Genomic DNA, 19,795 nt, shown 5'->3' on the forward strand with positions numbered 1-19,795 from the left:
TTACAACGCAGGAACCCTAGTATCCCGAAAATGCACTCCAACTCAGAGACGCTGGCCAGTGGCCTCTGGGTTTTTGGTCACAAGCGAGGATACAATGCTAACAGTTTCAGGGAATCTTTGCATAGGACGATTAGGAGCACCTTTTCATTCTGAAATGCTCACTCAAAACCTTTGCTGCCTCAGCTCAGCTGTAACTGTGAAGCTTGACTATTTTGCTTTTCTCAGGTAAAGTTTCCTGCCCTTTTTGGGCTCTCTGTAGCTCGTCACCCACATTCTCCCCAAGCGTTTCCCTCAGGGTACTCTGACCCACTGTCTTTTACTAGCTTGAAGAGACAGAGCTTAGAAGGGGTTTTTAGAAACTTGTCCTTGCCTCCTGCATTGCAGGGATGATTTTTAAAGCTTGAAAGAACTTAGAGGTTTTGCTGTCTTAAGAGGTTTGTTGTTTTCCCTTAGAGCTAATCACAGGTGGTCCCCATACTAATATCTTCAGGTGATTCTCATTTTTGTCCTTCTGAGGGAGAAAGTTCTGAAAGGCTTTAGTTTCTAAGTTTCTTAAGAGAGATAGATTAAGGCTTTTTAGAGCGATTTTTCCCCAAAAAATTTTTCAAGGAAAGCTTTATAGCTTAAGAGAAAGATTTCTTTCCCCCCAGGAGAAAGACCAACTTTTTCCAAAACTTCCCAACTTTAAACTTTGACTTCTTACACCCCCATTTTTGCCTCAGGGAGAAATTACTTTCTCCTGCCGCTTGGACTTAGCATTTCAGCTGTCCCCAGGTCAAAAGCTTCCATAGGAAACTTTTTCTTCCCCATAAGCTCAAAGAAGAGCTTTTTTACTACCCGTAAAGCCCAAAGAAAGATTTTTTTCCCCAGTTTGCTTTCAAAGCCCCCAAAGTTAGAAAATTGAGTTTTTCTGTCTAGTTGCCTTACTTATTTTTTCCTACACAATCTTACACTTCTAAGTTTTTCCTAAACTATATTACTACCCTATATCTTACTTATCACAGATAGAAATTGAGAAAGGGATAGAAGATAGAAAATTTTGACAGAAGAGAATTTCGCTGCAGCATCGGACATCCTTCCAGTCCGCTTTCCTTTTCTCTCGAGGATAAAACCCCTGCCTCACCAAAAATATATATATATAAAAATATATATATTCCATAACACCGGCATGCCTTTCCACTGGCAGGGCTGACTCAGCACTTTCACCAAAAACTCTGTATTAAAACTATTATTTTCCTTTATCTTTAGTCCCTATTACTTTGTCTTTAGTCCCTGTTCATTTGTCTTTAGTCCCCCCTTTTTTTTGTTCCCTTTTTTTTCCGTCCCTTTTTTTTTTCTTTTTCTTTAGTCCCTGTTCATGGCTCCATTCTGTGGGGCGTTTACCCACCACCCCCACAGCTTCCCAGAGTTTTCTTGAGTGCGAGCAGCAGGAAATATTAGATAGAAGGATTTATAGCCGAGAATCTCGTGGAGATAAACAGATAGAAAATAAAGGATAGCCTCGAGAGGGCCTGGAACCTATTCCAACGGGCCCGGACTGTCTCTGGTCCAGGGTTTTTATAGAGACGCCAAGGGGTGGAGCAAAAGACCTCCTCCCCCAGCACAGCCAAGTGCAGGCCATCTCAGACACCTGCACTCAGGCCCGTGGTCCTGATCATCCTCTATGCGGACCTGCTGGGTAAAGCCATGAGGAACCCCAGAACGGGCTCCCACAGCTCATCCTGGCAAACTTGTATTCCTTTATCCCTCCATTGTTTTTCTATGTTTTTAGCCTCATCCTTAAACCACGTTAGAAATTGAAGTCTCTGGCTGGGTTCCAGAACAGCTTGTGCAAGGTCCCGCCAGTCCTGTGGTACAATCCTATTATATGTTGACCAAGAGTTTAACATTTGCTTTACATATGGGGAATGCATGCCATAAGATACTATTGCTTCCTTAAACCTTTTTAAATCCAACATTTAATTGGAGCCCAAATATTTTGTGTAGCCATTTGATCAGGCATCTGCTGTACGGTTAAATTAAGGGTGACTGTGTGAAAACAGGCTTTCTTTCTGGAACCTTATGATCCAGACTTGAAACAACTTCGCTGTTCATTTCTTCTGTCTGAATTTTTACAGGTTTAACAAGTGTTTCTAAAGCTGTTATCCTGGCACTTAAATTGACTATCTTTTTAAATATTAAAATGAGGATTAGCATAGTGATAAACTGAATAATTCCAACAATACTAATCTTCTCATATAGTTGTTCAATTGTCAGACTGCCTAAAATTTCAAACAAAACCCAATTTTCTTCCAGTGTACACATAAAACCCATTTTTTTTTAAATGTGGAAAAAAATTCTCTTTTAAATAGTTTCCTTTAAAATATCTGATATGTTCTGACTTACCAAATCTGCGTAGAACAGTAGAAATCCGAGAGGATTTTCAAAACAGCCACCTAGTGTCCAAGGTGTAAATCGAGAGAGAGAGAGAGAGAGAGAGAGAGAGAGAGAGAGAGAGAGAGAGCGAGCGCGCGTAGCTGGCTAAAGCTTAAATCCAGCCACGTGTTCCCTCTTGATCCGAGTCAAGGTTTGGCTCTGGCTTCCTTAAGCTCCAACCATGTGCGTTGGCTTTACAGGCAGGGCCCTGCTGGGCAGGGCAGGTCTGAGTTGTTTGTAGCACCGGCTTTAAGCAAGCAGGCTTTAAGCAAGCAGCTCACAGTTAGTCCGGCCTGAAGCCAAGCAGACCTAGGCCCGGGCTAGGAAGCCAGCCACTTGGACTAGGGGGCTGCCCGGCCTGCCGCCCTTGCGGGGAAAGTGGACCTGCCGCCAAGCTAAGTGGTTTTTAATGGATTCTTGTCACGTTGGGCGCCAGATGTATATGTAACCAACCGTCTTATTAAATAAGAAACACAGAACCAATTTTAAAAGAGAAAGCCAAGAGGTCAGAGCTCAGAGCTAAAATCTCACCTTTCCTCCTGCGGTGGTCTCAGCTTCCCGAAAGAGAGCTATTTCCCTGTGTGTAAGTCGTTTCATAGTCATTCTGCCTTCTCATTGGTTGTGAACCCAAACACGTGACCGCCTTGTCACGGTCTGTATGTACAGCCCCCCAGGTCTTAAAGGCATATGTCTCTAATGCTGGCTGTATCCCTGAACACACAGAGACCTATGGGATTAAAGGCGTGCGCTGCTGCCGCCGCCACCACCGCCACACTCTGTCTATGGCTTTAATAGCTCTGACCCCCGGGCAACTTTATTTATTAACATACAATCAAAATCACATTTCAGTACAATTAGAATACCACCACAAGTTATTTTGTAAAGAAAAAAAAAAAAAAAAAGGAGAGCCCTGCTCTGGCCGTTGTTTGGTAAGTTTTCCTTACAATTTGTGGAATTGTCACACCGGTTGATGAACTATTACTTCTCCTTATCAAGGGGTTTCTTCTGTTTGAAACGAATTCTTACTAATTTTGTTGGTATCTATAGCTTTTTTTCCTCCACAGAAACAAAAGCAAAATCCCTTCCCCAATGTTGCACATATCCTGATTTCCATTCTGAGGTCAACACATCTTTGAAGTAAACAGTTTGGTTTAGCTCAGGAGTGTTTTCTGTTGTCCAGTGTCTCTCTGCAACTAGCTGTTGTCCCCTTTTCATCAGCATTGAGAAAATTCAAGGTTAATAAACCTTTATGTAGTCTATTTCTAGGGGTCATTGTTAACTCTTTCTGTTTATTTAGCATATCCTTTAAAGTTTGGTTAGATCTTTCTATGACTGCTTGGCCTGTGGGATTGTGTGATATACTTGTAATATGCTATATATTTTAATAAGCAAAAAATCGTTTCATTTTACTTGAGACATATACTGGAGCATTGTCAGTCTTAATTTGTGCAGGTTGGAAATGCTTACTAAAAATCTTGGAAAATCATTAAGAGTCCTCAATCAGTCTCTCCTGAGTTGTACCTTTTGGACTAATTTTTTGTAGATCTATCTTATTTCCTAAATAATTAATACAATCTCCTCTTTGTATTTTTCTTGAGCAATTTGTAATCCCCAGCAAGACAAAACTTTCTTTACTTCTTCCAACATGCTTTCTATGGATCATCCTTATAATGGTAAATTATAGATTGTGGAAATTTTGCACGAATTATTTCCAGTGGTTTTTAGGTGAATTATTGACACAGGGTGGGGCTATTTATCATTCCCTGTGTGAGGACTTTCCATTGATATCTCTTGACTGGCTTAGAATTATTATAAGTAGGTGCTATGAAGGCAAATTTTTCTCTATCTTTTTTTTGTAGAAGTATAGTTAAAAAACAATCTTTTGAGTCAATAACTGTAGTCGGCTATTCTTTAGGTAACAGAGAGGGCAAGAACATCCCATTTCTGTAAGGATCCCATAGGCTGAATTGCTTTATTTATGGCTCTTAGATCTGTCAGCATTCTCTGTTTTCCAGATTTCTTCTTAATAACAAATGTAGGAGAATTCTAAGGGCTGGTAGATTCTTCAATATGTTGAGCATTTAACTGCCCCTGAAGCAGCTGTTCTAAGACTTGTAGTTTCTCTTGTATCATAGGCCACTGCCCAACCCAAACAGGTTTATTAGTTAGCCGTTTTAAAGGTAAGGCCAATGGTACCTCTGAGAGTTCAACAGCTGTTGTGCTCTGTTTATGCACAGCCTGAATTGTTGGTGGCTGATTTTTATAGTGTCTTATAACATTATTCCCAGAAACATGAATTGGTTTATGGTCTGCTTCTGATATTGGAGGAATGTTAATCTGGGTATTCCATTTCTGCAACAGATCACAGCCCCATAGATTCACTGCTACACTAACCACATATGGCCTCAGCCTTCCTCTCTGTTCTTCCTGCCCTATGTGTAGATGAAATTCTAAATGGTCTTAGTAAATAAGAAACAGAGCTAAATACAGAGTTAAAGCCTAAGAGATCACAGCAAGAGCCATGACTCCCTTTAGCTTACCACTGGCTGCTGTCGCTCCCCCTGAGAGAGAGACCTTCTCCTGTGTGGCCTGTCTTTTTATTGCCTTTCTGTTCTACCTTCTCATTGGCTCTAAACCCACCCACATGATTTCCTCATCACTGCCTGTCTATACAGATCTCCAGGTCTCTATGGTTGGTACTGGGATTAAAGGTTCGGGTCACTACTTGGCTGTGTCCTTGACCACACAGAGACTCTGCCTGCCATGTGATCAGATTAAGGGCATGTGCCACCACTGCTGGACTTCAACTAAATGGCTTACTTTTAGCTCTGATCCCCAGGCAACTTTATTTATTAACATATAAATAAAATCACATTTCAGTTCAAATAAAATATCACCATACTATGCATTCAACCCATCTCGTACTTTGTTTTTTCCTGAGATAGGGTTCCAATCCCTAGAAATTGAGCATCTACCTCCTAAAGAGGCCAAATTGAATGCCATGATTCTGATGTAATTATAGTCAGGTCCACACCTGTGTCCAGTATTCCTTCCAGTATAAGGTTATTTATTTGTTCCCTTAGCTTTGCTCTTCATTCGTTCTTGAGAGCCTGGCAAAATATTAGTTTTATGGTGTTTCTTGGTATTTTTGGTTCATTCATCAAAGCTGTTTTATCATCCAGTGGAGTATGGTTTTTTACATTAGGCACTGGATTATTTAATTGTCCTGGGGAACTTTTTTCTCCACAGTGACTGGACATGGTTGGACCATGTTCGATTTGGGGGCCTGTGAGAGGCCTCACCAAGGTGTTTCCTGATTGTAAAGGGTTGCCTTGTATGTCTCTTTTTGACGTGCATTCATTGGTCCAATCTCAGCCTTTGTTGCTTCTTCTGTGTAATCCAGGATGTTTGTCTCCTCTTTGGGTCATTTCTAGAAGCGTTGCTTCTAGGAGTGCTCTGCGTGCAATTCCTTCTTATATGGCTTGGTTTCCCACAGTTAAAACATTTGGTACTTTGATGTCTGTTTATACCTTTGGAAATTTCCTCTCCTATCCAAGCCTCATCACTATAGTTAAGAAACTCAACATTGTGTATTGGAGCCATTCTCCTATGGATGCTAATCTGACCTTTAAAGGCACAGTTATTTTTTTTGTATTACTTTAGTACTCGTCTAACCTCTTGATCTAATATAGCTGTTTACAGCTTTAGTCAGTCTTTGTAAAAAGTCACTGAATGGTAATTTTGAGCCCTGTATGATTTTAATAAAGAGCTCAGTTGGTTTTCCTGGTTCTGGAATCTTTTCCCAAGCATTTAAGGCTGCTGTACAGCATATGGATAAGGTATGCCCCATAAAGGTAGATTGTTTATTTACATCAGCGAAACAGCCTTCACCAAGAATTCGACCTTAGGAAATCTTAAAACCTCTAGTCTTACCTTGCTGCTCAAGGCCTTTGCTGCTTCTTTCAGCCAGCTTTTCCAATGTAATTGTTGACTGTATTCTAATGTTCCTGATACCAGTTGATTCCAGTCATTTGGTGTGATCCTATTTCTAGAAGACCATGTATTTAAAATCTGTTTCACATATGTTGAATGTGTTCCATAGGTAACTATAGCTTCCTTGATGTCCTTTAAATCTCTCATATATATAGGCTTCCATCTATATTCTACATATCCTTCAGGATATTGATCTGCTGTGGATATCACTCTGTATGCTGTGAATGTGTTGCTCTGATTTGGTTGATAAATAAAATGCTGATTGTCCAGTAGCTAGGCAGGAAGTATAGTATAGGCAGGACAAGCAGAGAGGAGAATTCTGGGAACAGGAAGGCTGAGTCAGGAGTCGCCAGCCAGACACAGAAGAAGCAAGATGTAAAAGCCACAAGCCATGTGGCAACTTATAGATTAATAGAAATAGGTTAATTTAAGATATAAGAACTAAATAGCAAGAAACCTGCCTCAGCCATACAGTTTATAAGTAATAAGTCTCTGTGTGTTTACTTGGGCCTGAGCGGGTGCAGGCCCTGGTTGGACTGGAGAAAACTACAGCTACATTGATCAGTTGCTGGCTCTTCACAAATAGTAACAGGATATAGCATCACATGGGGATAAGGAGAACTTACACTTTTGGTAAGTCATCTCTAACTTTGTAAGGCACTGGTGATATTATTTCTCCTCTGACCTTTCCATCTGTGTGTGAGCACTTTTATTATCAGTTGTAATAGGGTCTTATAAAGCTTGAAATCGATTAACCATAGCTTTCTCTAAATTCTGTACCTCCTGTACCATAATGATTTCAGAGAGTCAAAATTTTTTATTTTCATCATTAACATATGAGTCTAAAGATTTCATTCTATCCATTAACGATGAGGCATTTATCTGAATGGCATAGAGATTACCTTCCACACTTAATGTTTTTTCCGATAATTTTTCACATTTATTTTCAATAGAATTAATTCTGCTTGTCCATTTATCATTAGTAGATTATATAGACTGAATTTTATGTGGTAAATTAGCAGATTCTAAAGAATGAATCTACCAGGTTAATTTCTCATTACCACTTTGCAAAGTCTGTATCAGTCCAATTAATGTCTCATACTTGGTGCTGTTATCAAACCATTTTTTAAGGGTATGTGAATTACCATGCTAATAGCCATTATAGCCAAGATTGTATATGTCCCAGGAAGGTCATATATTTCTTGTAAAATTTCATACATAGTATAAACAAAGACGTTTTTAAATTCCTGATTGATTGTATTATCTGCCATGGTGAGAGAGAGAGAGACTTAAAAGTATAAGGAAAAATTTATTTTACATATTAATTAATTAATCAGTTTAAAGTGTGAAATTATCAAGTAATTTACCTCTTATACTATCCTTGAGAGATTGTCTTAAGTGTCCTAGGTGTTCCCAGTGTCCTAGGCTCTTAACCAGGTAGGGTGAATGACTGTTTTTTTGTGATGATTTTGGGTGTAGTAGGGATGTTTGGCCAGCAGGTGTCACAAGTGCCAAAGCACACCATGAATCACTGCTCTGAAGGTGTTTGTTCTGTGGGTTTAAGCAACTACATGGAACAGGTTTTTAAAAAAGAGCAGCCTGTTGACACTTTCTGACCTCTGTGGGCCCTGGTGCTTAAGCAGAACAGAGCACTGCTGTGCCCAGAGTGTCTTGCCTGCTGCGCAAGGGAGGTGGAGCGCCAAGTGCATGCTCGCTTGTAGCTGTGACCACAAAAGGGCATGCAGTTTTTGCTGACCTCTGGGCTGGGCCCGCTGGCCTCTAGGTGGTTACATGGCAGGCACTGGGAGCTCCTTGCTAGTAGGCACGGGTTATTAAGCTAGCCTGCATGGACAGGTAAACTCTTAAAGGGCCACTAGGGCTATGGGGATGGCTCCCCAACACGTTGGGGCACCAGATATTGCAGATAATCCACAGATACTGATAAAGGAACTGTTTATTAAGAAAAGTATATTGAAAACAACTCACTAAACAGGATAATTCAAGTCCATCACAGAGTCCTGGATGCTGCTTCTGCCGCCTGAGTCAAGTCCGCATCATCCAAGCCCACGAGAGAGAAGAGATGGGGCCTGTGTACATGTCCCTCAGGTCTTAAGCTGACTCAGAGGCCATACCCTAGGGGCTGGTACCTCAAGGTCATATGTGGAGCAGTTACCTACTACAACCACCCACCCAGCTTTCTTTTCTTTTGAGACAGGGTCTTTATGTAGCCCTGGCTCTCCTGGAACTCCCTATGTAGACCAGGCTGGCCTTGAACTCATGGAGATCCACCTGTGTTTGCCTCCAAGTAGTAAGATATGCCTTTAGCATATGATACCACACTTAGCTTTGTCATATACCTTTAAGTATTTTATTTCCCCACTGTTTCATCTACCAGTTTTTCAATTTCTACCTGTTACCCAAATGTTTAGTGCCTTTTTTATTTTATAACTGCGTGTCTAGATGCCCACTTCCCACTTTTTGCTCTAGTTGAGTATATGCTTGCAATAAAAAAATGAGAAAATTATGTTTTAGATGGCTGATATTTGTCTTGTATTTTTGTGCATCATATTAGCAAACTGAGTATTAGATTTCATTACCTTGTTTTTAAAACTTTCTCTACTATACCCTGGCATATGATAAACCTTATAATCATGTCAGCTCTTTCTATTTAGTATTCTTACATATATGATTATTCATTGTGTGTGTGTGTGTGTGTGTGTGTGTGTGTGTGTGTGTGTGTGTGTGTATTACTATTTTATAAAGGTGTGCATGTACTTATTTCATGTAGTACTATGGTAGACCCTCCCTATGTGGAGCGAAATGATTAAAAAATTATTATTGTGTATATAATGTATGTATGTGTGCATGTGTTTGTGTGTGCTTGTGTGTGTGTGTGTACACACACTCATATTCCCCAGCATCCATGTGGAAGTCAGAGGATAACTTTCTGAGGTTAGTTCTCTCCTTCCACTGTCAGTTCTAGGGATTGAACTCGTGTCGTTGCTTGATGGCAAGTAGCCTTTACCTGCTGAGCCATCTCAACCCCCAGGGAATAACTTTCTAAGATTCCCACTTGGCAACAACCGATAGTATTGAACGCGATATATATTATACTTTTTTACTCTATTTTCTTTAGTGGATTTATAAGAACGTAGTTTTAACAGATTGCTGTTAGTAATTGTTAGAATTTAGGTATCTGTACTACCCTGCCCTCAGGGTCCTGACAGGATATATCCTCAGCTGCAGCCACTTAAGAGCACCCCCTCTGCACATTCGCTACATTTTCCTATAAAAGGTGGTTCTTGCCCACCTCCTGCCTTTTTCTCTGCTCTCTGCCCCTTCTTTTTCCTTCCCTGAATAAAACTCCCACATGGACCCTGTTGTATGTATGGTGTGACTCCTTTCCTCCATTTTAAAAATACAACATTTGCTGCCGTGATACTTGGCAGGCTCTCCTTGCGCTTCCTCCTGCTCATCAGCAGTCTGAGGTATACCAGGACCCTGGAACCAGTTTACCTAAGGCAGGCTCATATTCCAACTACCCGACTGTTGGGCCTTCCATCCAACACCGGCACAATTGGTAAGTTTCCCTTCTCCACCTCTGGCTGTTTCCCACAAGTGAGGATTGTCTCTTGACTGTGGTTTCTTGCCTCTTGCTGGGACAAACCCTGGTACCAGGCAAACCATCTGTCTCTTGGGCTCAATGCTCCCCCCGCCTCCCCAGCCTCTGTTCCTGCGTGATGATATAGGGGACAGCTTGTGCCTACTAAGAGCCCCTCGCCTCGTTCTTTGTGTGATGATGCACTGGGAAGCTTGTGCCTGCTTAATCTGATCCTCCCTGTATTCTTGGGATGCTAGGATGTTCAGGCCCTTGGATCTTGTTTCTCTACATCATTCATGGGGACTTTGCCTAGCAGCATAATCCCAACCTCTTCTATAGGATGTCTTTTAGAAAACCTCAAATCTCTAGACCCCAATATTTTATGGGACTTTTGCTAATTCTGCCAGTGATTAGATATTTGGAAGGAGGTACCCAATTTTCAAGCTTTTTCATGTCTTTGCTCTAAGCCTTCCCTCTGTTCTTCCTTTTTGTTCCTCCACTCATTTCCTGCTAGGTATGAAGTCTGTTAAGCTGCATCTCCTCTTTCATTAAGTGAACTCTCTCAAATAGATAGCAAAAAGAACACTGGGATCTTATACGTCTAACTGTGCTTAATGAATCCCAATGTTGGTTTCTGTAACAGCATTGGCAGCAGTCTGCTGTGCTGCCAAAGCAGTTATATCATGACCTGTTGCCAGGTCCTTTTCCACTGCCAGCTGTTGGAGATGTTCACCCTTCAAAAGTGCCCACCAGGCAGAGCTTGCTTCCTTGGTCTCTTCTCTTGCCTCTTACTTCCCTCTTTGTCTCTTATTTCCTCTCTTGACTCTTTTCTCTCTTGCTTCTCTTCCTCTTGTCTGCCTGTCTCTTTCAAGTTCCCACTCTGATGCAGCCTTTCACTCGTTCACTTTTGGCTCTCCTCTTCCCAATAAACCTCTTTCATTAACTGCTGCATGTGGCATGTTTGTTTAGTGTCATAACTTGGCAGGGTCTGCCAAAAGTACCTACTTCATACTAGGACTCTTAACTACCTGGGCCACCTCTAGCAGATCTGTTTTCTTCTACCTGCAACAAATCTGCTTTCTCATTCACCAACAGCTTTGCCTCCCATTCAGTACCAACAAGTGGGTCTCTGGTGGGGCTACTTGCCTCTGACCATTCCCCTAGATGTGAAGCTTCATTTCTCCAGCACAGTCGTCCCTCACCTGCAAGCTTTTCTCAAAGTCCTGGTACCAGGCGACTGTGTCTCTCTCTGGCTCTTAGCCCTTGGCCCCTGTTCTTTTGTGACAACATACTAAACAGCTTGTACTCATTTGATCCTCCCTGGATCCCTGGGATGCCAGAACATTCAGGTCTTTCCTTTTCTTTGTTCCAAGATCTGCTTGTGTCTGTCTGCTCTCCCTTTCTAAATGTTCCTGTTTGCTGCAATGTGTGAATCAGAGATGGAGAAGCCAGCTTCATCTTGCTCAGCACACACCCTTTCTAATTACTCAACTCCTCTTTAATTCTGTGTGTATGTGCCTCTAACTATTAACAACAACCATGTGGCTCTCTCCATCTTGGGTGGTGATCTCATCATGATTTCTTGTGAGCTTCAGGGAGTTGACTTGAATCCACCATGAACAGCATCTTGCCACATCCAAGCAGTGCTGGGCAATTCCACAGAGCCTGAACAGAGAAATGAAACAGCCAGCTACCCCAGGATGTGGCCAACACCCTAGTTTTCTCAGGTCCCCCAAAGATGACCAATGCCCCCCAGGGCAGCAAGAAGCAGTCTCGAGAACACAGCGCCCTCATCCCCGCCTCACCTGCTACCCCTTTCTAACAATAAACAAAAGAGAGGAATGTTAGCAGTTAGGCATCTGTACTGCCCTGCCCTTTGGGTCAGCTGCAGCCACTAACAGCATCCCCTGTGTGCATTCGCTACATTTCCTCATAAAAGGAGGTCCTTGCCCACCTCCTGTCTTTCTCTCTTTCTCTTCCTTTGCTCTCGGCCCCAGGGTCTGGGACTGGTCGCTGCCCACTTCTCTTCCCCCTTCTCTGTCCTTCACCCAATAAACTTCCCATGTTGTATGTTGTGACTCCTTGCTGCTTTTAAATTACAACAGTAATGGAAAAAAAAAAATCCTAAGATGTAGAACTTGCTTTCACTTTGGTGGTTACTCTTGTCACTTGTGATAAAATGGTGATGTTAGCAACCCCTTCCATCATTTATTGAGACTTCTTTTCCAGACTAGTTTTCTGTACTGTATACCCTGTTCCACACTCAGCTGCATTTTTAATGAACTAGAGCCATATTGTCACCATTATCAGAGAGAATAAATGTTTGTTTCTTGCTTCCTTTTCCTCTATCTCCTTTTTTAATGATAATGTTTACTATGCCAAGTATACATCCTCTATCTCTTTTAATGTATCATTGAGAACATTTTTTCATGCATGCAGAAAGGCCTATGCATATGAAATTGGGCTAAGATAATTATGATAAATGTCTAGGAATGACAGTAGCATTGTGCATTCCAAGGTGTATAAAATGATGAGAACATGATAGAAGTGTCCAGTCCTACAAATGTCTTTTTGCTGACTATAATTTCTCTGTAATTGCAGCTGTTGAAAGTGGGCGGATAGATGTGCTAAAGCTGTTGCTTCAACATGGAGCAAATGTTAATGGATTCCATTCTATGTGTGGATGGAATTCCTTGCACCAGGCTTCTTTCCAGGTAATCTCTAAACTTATTATTTCATTTCCATGTAAATTATATGTCTTACCCTTTTAAAATGACAGTTCTATATAGTTTTTGCTTCTTACTTACCTGTGATTTATAATGATTAGTACAACATAGAACAGGCAATCTAAATGCTAATAACCATTCCAAATAAGCCAGCTGCTAGAGTGACCAGAGCAGCTTTGGGCTATAGGGATTATCTAAATTTAAAATGTTGGCACATAGTTATGAAACTCTCAGAATCTGGTATATTTTATTATAATTGCTTGTTTAGAAAGCACGATAGGTCCCTACTACTTGAGTTAGCAATCTAACTTTGTAGGATTAAGGGTTAAAATTTCTAGAGGCCAGTATTTCATGTCTATCCTTAATGGGCTGTAATCTCATTAGTCATATCTTTTCATCCAATGTAACAAGACACTGCATTTTTCCCTTAAAGCTATTCTCTATTGAGAAGATAAGAAAAGTAAAACACAACAAGAAAGAGGTTTCTAAACTTAAAATATGTATCTGTGCTTTAGGGAAATGCTGAGATTATAAAACTGCTTCTTAAAAATGGAGCAGACAGAGAATGCCAGGATGACTTTGGAATCACACCCGTGTTTGTGGCTGCTCAGTATGGGAAGCTAGAGAGCTTGAACATTCTTATTTTATCTGGTAAGAGCCATTAGCCTTTGTGCTGAGAGGATCATGTTTTTTAACTGTGTTCCTATGAAGAATGATTCTTGAATGAGTGATGAAATTTATGTAAGTAGCCAATAAAAGTGTAATGTCAGTCCTGGTTATTAAGTATGTTACCAGCAATGACACACACCCTGCTTAACTGAGGGGTCAGAGGTCTGGCCAGAGTTACAGTTGTTTTTTTTTTTTTTTTTTTTTTTTTTTTTTTTTTTTTTTTTCTGAGACAGGGTTTCTCTGTAACTTTGGAGCCTGTCCTGGACTATCTCTGTAGACCAGGCTGGCCTCGAACTCACAAAGATCCACCTGCCTCTGCCTCCCGAGTGCTAGAATTACAGGCGTGTGCCACCACCGCCCGGCCAGAGTTATGTTTTGATAATTGTCTGATTATTTAAATGGGCTTATCCAAAACATGTTTGCATTGTATTGTGTTAATGGCAGAATAAACCAGCTAAAGGTTTGTGTGTGACTACTTACACATGAAGCATTGCCAGAGAAGACAGTGTTACCATGGCATTATTTTTGTAACATCTTCTGACCAGAAGGGTTCATCATAGAAGGGCTTTAAAGTCTTTTTAGGGTGTGTGTTTCGGCAGAGCTAAGGTGGGAAACTATGGGTAGTCAGAGGGAGAAACATATCACTAGATTTGCTGACTGGTCTACATAGTGAATTCCAGGACAGCCAGGACTACATAGAAAGACTTTGTCTCAAAAAACAAAACAAAAAAACGAAAACAACCCTCCAGATAGACCAAATCTTACCAAAAACCTGGGACATAGTTTTCTTATTTCTGGTTTTCCTTACAAATCTTTACATAAAGTCAAGATAGGAAGTAAAAGAAATGCACCTTCATGAAGTTTGAGGTGAAGGTGTCTGAGAAATTATGAACCTGTATCTTAAAGAAGAGGATTCTCAAATTACTTCTTGAAATGATATATTTTAATATTAAGAACCCCAGACTACTGACCAGAGATCTAGAAACTAATATTTTTTTCAGCACAATCAGGGCATGTTTACTCCTGTATTTCTTTGTTTTTAATTTTTCTTCTCTCTACACTTATAAATGGTAATTTTTATATAATTAAAAGGTATGAAGATCTGTTTATATTGTAACTATATAACTCACTTCTAAAAATGACTTTCAGTGTCTGTTGTTTTTTAAACTTTTTCCATTGTAGTCTTAGAGGAACTGATTCCTTATTATTTCTGATACTTTGAAGTTATCACTCAGACTAGAAGGTTCATTTTTTTTTTAAAGCAGGTTTTAGTGTTGGACTCCTTCTTTTCATAGTGATTGTGTAAGATCACATCTTATGTAAGATTATTTTGAATAAAAGATAGTCAATTTCCCCCATGTTTTATGGTGTTTTTTATACTGAGATGTATTTGGGAAATTTAAAAATTAGCACTATCATGTAATAGCATAAATCTTAATTGATTTAATACGTTATTTGCTGGTGATAAGATTAGGGAAATATACTGTTCTTAAAAAGTTTTACAGAAGTAAAGTCATTTTCAGATCTTTTTGTTTGTGTGTTTGTTTATTTATGGAAACAGGATCTCATTATGTAGTTTTGGCTGTCCTAAAACTTACTATGTTGACCAGGCTGACCTTTAATTCACAGAGAATTGCCTGCTTCTGTCTCCCAAGCACTGGGATTAAATGTTTGCGCTACCATGTCTGGCTGCCTTTTTCAATCTGTATATAGTAGTATTAAAATAACAGAGTTTTTATTTTAAAATCTACTAAGATCCATTAAAAAACATCGTCCTCATTTATTGTTGGTTTTACTATGCAATACTCATAAAGGAAGAAAAGACTAATAATAAAGTAAGACTAATCAATATAGTTTTTAATCTTAGATCCCATATATATTAGCCATATATCTACTGGTAATTTCCCTCTTAAATCTTAGTCTAAAATTGGTTAGTGACATCTGTAAAGTCTCATAACTTATGCTTTCCTGGGAATTATCATCAGTGTATTTATTTGTAGTCCTCTTTACTCTTTACAAAGAACTGGAATTATAGGTTGTTATCACCACATCTAGCCTCTTTTCCTTCCAAAATGTTTATATTTTGGGGCTTGAGAGGCTAAGAGCATGTGCTGCCCTTGGAGAAGGGTGGAATTCAAATCCAGCATCCATGTTAGGTGGACTTACTGTTGTTTATGGACTCCACCTCCAAGGGAATCTGATGCCCCCTTCTGGCCTTCATGGATACTTACATGCACGTGCACAGATGTGTGCATACATACATATAAATCATGAATACACATTAAAATAAATCCTTAAAAATATTTGTACTTTGAACCCACAGTGCTTGTTGGAAGAGGGATTGTAATAAGTAGCCTTCATTGAATATGATTTTTTTGGTTAAAAATGAATTCTAAAATATGATTGTATTCTTACTGATAGAGACCAAAAACAATTTAAATAATTGTCAACAGGTTTGTAAAATAAGTATATTTTCCCTAACAGCATCCACTAAGGGTAAAAGCTGCTGTACCATGAAAGCCTGTTATGGTAGTTTGAAATTTGTGTTATGTTATTTTTTAAAAAGACCTATGAGGATTATTGGCTAAATGTTTTGTTTTGTGTTAGGTGCAAATATCAATTGTCAAGCCTCGGACAAAGCTACTCCCTTGTTTATTGCTGCACAAGAGGGTCATATAAAATGTGTGGAACTTTTGCTGTCCAGTGGGGCAGATCCTGATCTTTACTGTAATGAAGACAATTGGCAATTGCCTATTCATGCTGCTGCACAAATGGGTCATACAAAGTAAGTGCTAAAAATGGTCTCATTAAGAGAATTAAAAGCAAATAAAGGGTAGATCTGAGCTACACCCTTTACCTCCAGGTAAAATCCTTGGTCATTCCTTTCTCTAACCAATTTGAAGGATGCCTAAATTTCTGCCTCATTTCCCCTATGCTGTTTTCATCTCCTCTCAGTTCGTCTAAATTTTCCATTTTCCCACTTTGTGGAAGAATGACTAGAGATGGGGTGGGTACTAGAGTTTTCTCAGGATTTCAACAGCTAATGGCCATCTTTTCCCTTTCCTCCTGGCTTTATACCAAGTATCTTCAACTAGCAGTGTGATGGCCTTACTAATTTGCACTATCTCCCTGTCTGCAGAAAGAGTCTTTGATGTTTTTGGAATGGTGTTTTCCTTTTTTGTGTGATAAGTAGTCCATCCCATCCTAAACCCTTTGATTAGACTTGTTACCTAATCTCACCTCTGGTCTGGTATTGTTTCTTGCTTCTGTTATTCTTTCTTTGCTAGAAGTCCCTAGGAAATTATTAGTATATTTTGGAGAATGTATATTGGGGAGTATGGAAATTTTAGAAGTTAGTAACATGGTTAAGTCAATAAGAATAAGGCTCCCTCCCATAAATCAGTATGGACAGATTTAAAAATCATGTTTGCAGTGTCATCATTCTTCAGTAGTACTTTCTATAGATATCATTAGTGTTGTTTAATTAAAAATAACAAAATAATCATTGTGTTTATACAGTAGGAAAATGGGAGTCCACAAACTGGATATTTTGTTGCTAGGTGGCATGTGTCCTCAAAGTTCTTTGTAAGCCTTGTGACAGTATACTTTTTCTAGTTCATCTTTAAAACTTAGACACATTTATTATATTTAAGAAGTGTCATGCAGATTCTTACTTTTAATAACATACTTGGTTTTAGCATTTGATATTTCTTCTGCTTGCTCTTTAAAATTTATTATTAGTTCTTTGAGACTGTGATACATGTTTTGAACATCATCACCCTCCTCCAACTTTTCCCAGGTGCACACCCAATTTTGTATTCTTTACAAAAATGTTTTAAATCCATTTCCTCTAATTGTTTATTATTTATTTAGAAAAATCTTTAATTCTTATTTTATGTGCATTAGTGTTTTGCCTGCATGTATGTCTATGTGAGCGTATCAGATCCCTTACAGCTGGAGCTATAGACAGTTGTCAGCTGCTATGTAGGAGCTGGAAATTGAACCTGGGTCCTCTGGAAGAGCAGACAGTGCTCTTAACTGCTGAGCCATCTCTCTAGCACCTAGAAAAATCTTTTAACAGTTATGCTCAGCTTTAAATTGATACCAAAACTCATAAGAATTTGTCCTTAATTGTGCCCAATTTTGAGAAATCTGTTGCCACTGATTTCATCTATAGCCTGCTTCAAAGATAATCCACCTGTGGTTTAGTTCTCCTCCAGTGTTAGTTCACATGTGTTTTATGGAGGGAAAGCAGCCACTTTTTTATAAATAAACCTCAGATGTTAATGATTACATTTTTTTCTGAGAATGCAGTATTTTACTATAGCTTTAATTTCTTCTGATTAAAAATTAATTTCTAATTTCATTGTCACTCATGTTCTTAAAAAATTCTTACTAATAAGGAAACAAAGCCAAGTGTTTAAGTTTAGTGTTTAAGAAGGAAAGTGCTTCATTTTATCTTTTGTTATTATTTGTTTGTTTGTGAACAGAGCCTTTGTAGGTAACTCTGGTTCCTGGAATTTTCTGACTGCTGACTTATAGGTATGTGTTACCACAACTGGTTAATATACAATTTTCAGTGCTGGGAACTCAACCCCAGGCCTCCAGCATAGTATGCCAGAACTCTATCTCTGGGCAATATCCCTAGCCCCTCATTTCCCATCTAGTTTATTTTTAATGTAATGAATATTTAAATAATTTGTTAGGTCCTGAAATATCAAACATAAAATTGGATTTAGGAGCATAGGTTGTGGTGGTGGTAAGGCAAGTAATAGTGAACAATGAAAGCAGGTGTATTTACTATATTAAATATTCCTCCCATTTGTATATTTGAAGGATCTTGGACTTGTTAATACCACTTACTAACCGGGCTTGTGACACTGGACCTGACAAAGTGAGCCCTGTTTACTCTGCAGTGTTTGGAGGACGGGAAGAGTGCCTGGAAATACTACTGCAGAATGGCTACAGCCCAGATGCTCAGATGTGCTTGGTCTTTGGATTCAGTTCCCCTCTGTGCATGGCTTTTCAAAAGGAGTAAGTATGCTTGTTACATTTTGCTTCTTTTTAATTCCCAAGTGACTTTTCTTCATAGCAAAATTTGATATCTCTGTTAGTACTAAATTGCTAATCTAGAAAAGGCTTGCTACAAGATCTGTTGTTCAGTCTAGCAGAAGTCAGGTTGATAATGCCAGATTGTTTACTTTTTCTTTTTGGACCTGGATTACACTTTTAGTGTAGGAGTGTTAGGGAATACTTTAAATGTATTCAAAATGCAAGCTACTCTGATGTCTCTGAAATGATTCAAGAATCAAAAATGGAACTTTTATCAAGTAAGGCAGTAACTGCTTCAGGTCATTTTACCTTAAACCTTTTTGTTTATTTATTTATTTTATAAGCTTTACAATAAAATCTTGGCTTTCAAATACTGTAACATTAACATTTTTGTTATGTAGCATTTCTTAGTGTACATTATAATAATTATATTTTAAAAGCCAATTATTTATTTTCATAATCTGCTACAATTCTGTGAAGTAGAATAAATGAAGAATTAATGCTGCTTTTTAAGTTTTGGTCAATCTTTTGACCTTGGGACTCCTAAAGTTTTACAGTAGACATCAGTAGCTGAGTGTAGTTGCTCACATCTTTAATCCTAGCACCTTGGGAGCAGAGGATTAAAGGTGAATCACTGTGAGTTCAAGGCCAGCCTTATCTATATAGTGAGTTTCTGGACAGTCAGGGCTACATAGAGAGACCTTGTCTTAAAAAAGACCCAAAACAACAACAACAAAGAAAGACATTAAGAATATGAGGGTAGGGAAATAGCTTAGTCAGTAAACATGAGGATTTGAATTCATTCCACAGAATCCACATTAAATACTGGGTGTAATGGTGTGTTTTTTATTTCAGTGGTAGGGAACAGGAGACTGAAGGATCCTTGAGGCTTGATGGCCAGCTAGTCTAGCCTGATAGATGAGTTTATCAGGATAAAGTCCTGATCATTTATTTGTTACTCTTTTTTTTTTTTTTAAATGTGTAGCCCAGGCTGGCCTCGAACTCGTGATCCTCCTACCTCCACCTCCTTCAGCAAATCCTACCAGCATGTGCCACCACAACTGGCTATTTGTTACTCTTAGTGACTCTTAAATTTTATTATTTATTTTATGTCCATGGGTGTTTTGCCTGCATATATGTCTGCACACAGTGTCCACAGAGGCCAGAAGTGGGAACTGGAGTTACAGATAGTTGTTAGCTGCTATGTGGGTGCTGGGAATCGAACCTATATTCCCCAGATTAGCAACCAATCTTTTTAACTGTGGAGCCATCTCCCCATCCCCAGCACTCTTACTTTTGACTGGACTGAGACTTAGAAGTAAAAGTTCTCAGTGAGGAC

At 39.3% G+C, this 19,795-nt stretch overlaps 1 protein-coding gene across 22 annotated transcripts in view; it reads left to right on the forward strand.

The window, feature by feature from the left end:
- The window catches only part of Asb3 (ankyrin repeat and SOCS box containing 3), a 169,249-nt gene that overhangs the window by 80,269 nt on the left and 69,185 nt on the right, over positions 1-19,795 (forward strand). For all 22 annotated transcript variants that reach the window (XM_076546165.1, XM_076546176.1, XM_076546184.1 and 19 more), the window contains 4 exons: positions 12,611-12,723; positions 13,251-13,386; positions 16,012-16,189; positions 18,241-18,438. In XM_076546165.1, the coding sequence (XP_076402280.1) occupies positions 12,611-12,723; positions 13,251-13,386; positions 16,012-16,189; positions 18,241-18,438 (625 nt within the window). The remainder of the gene's footprint in view (positions 1-12,610; positions 12,724-13,250; positions 13,387-16,011; positions 16,190-18,240; positions 18,439-19,795) is intronic.

The sequence above is a fragment of the Peromyscus maniculatus genome, chromosome 10 (genome assembly GCF_049852395.1).
Source record: "Peromyscus maniculatus bairdii isolate BWxNUB_F1_BW_parent chromosome 10, HU_Pman_BW_mat_3.1, whole genome shotgun sequence".
Taxonomy (NCBI): Eukaryota; Metazoa; Chordata; class Mammalia; order Rodentia; family Cricetidae; genus Peromyscus; species Peromyscus maniculatus.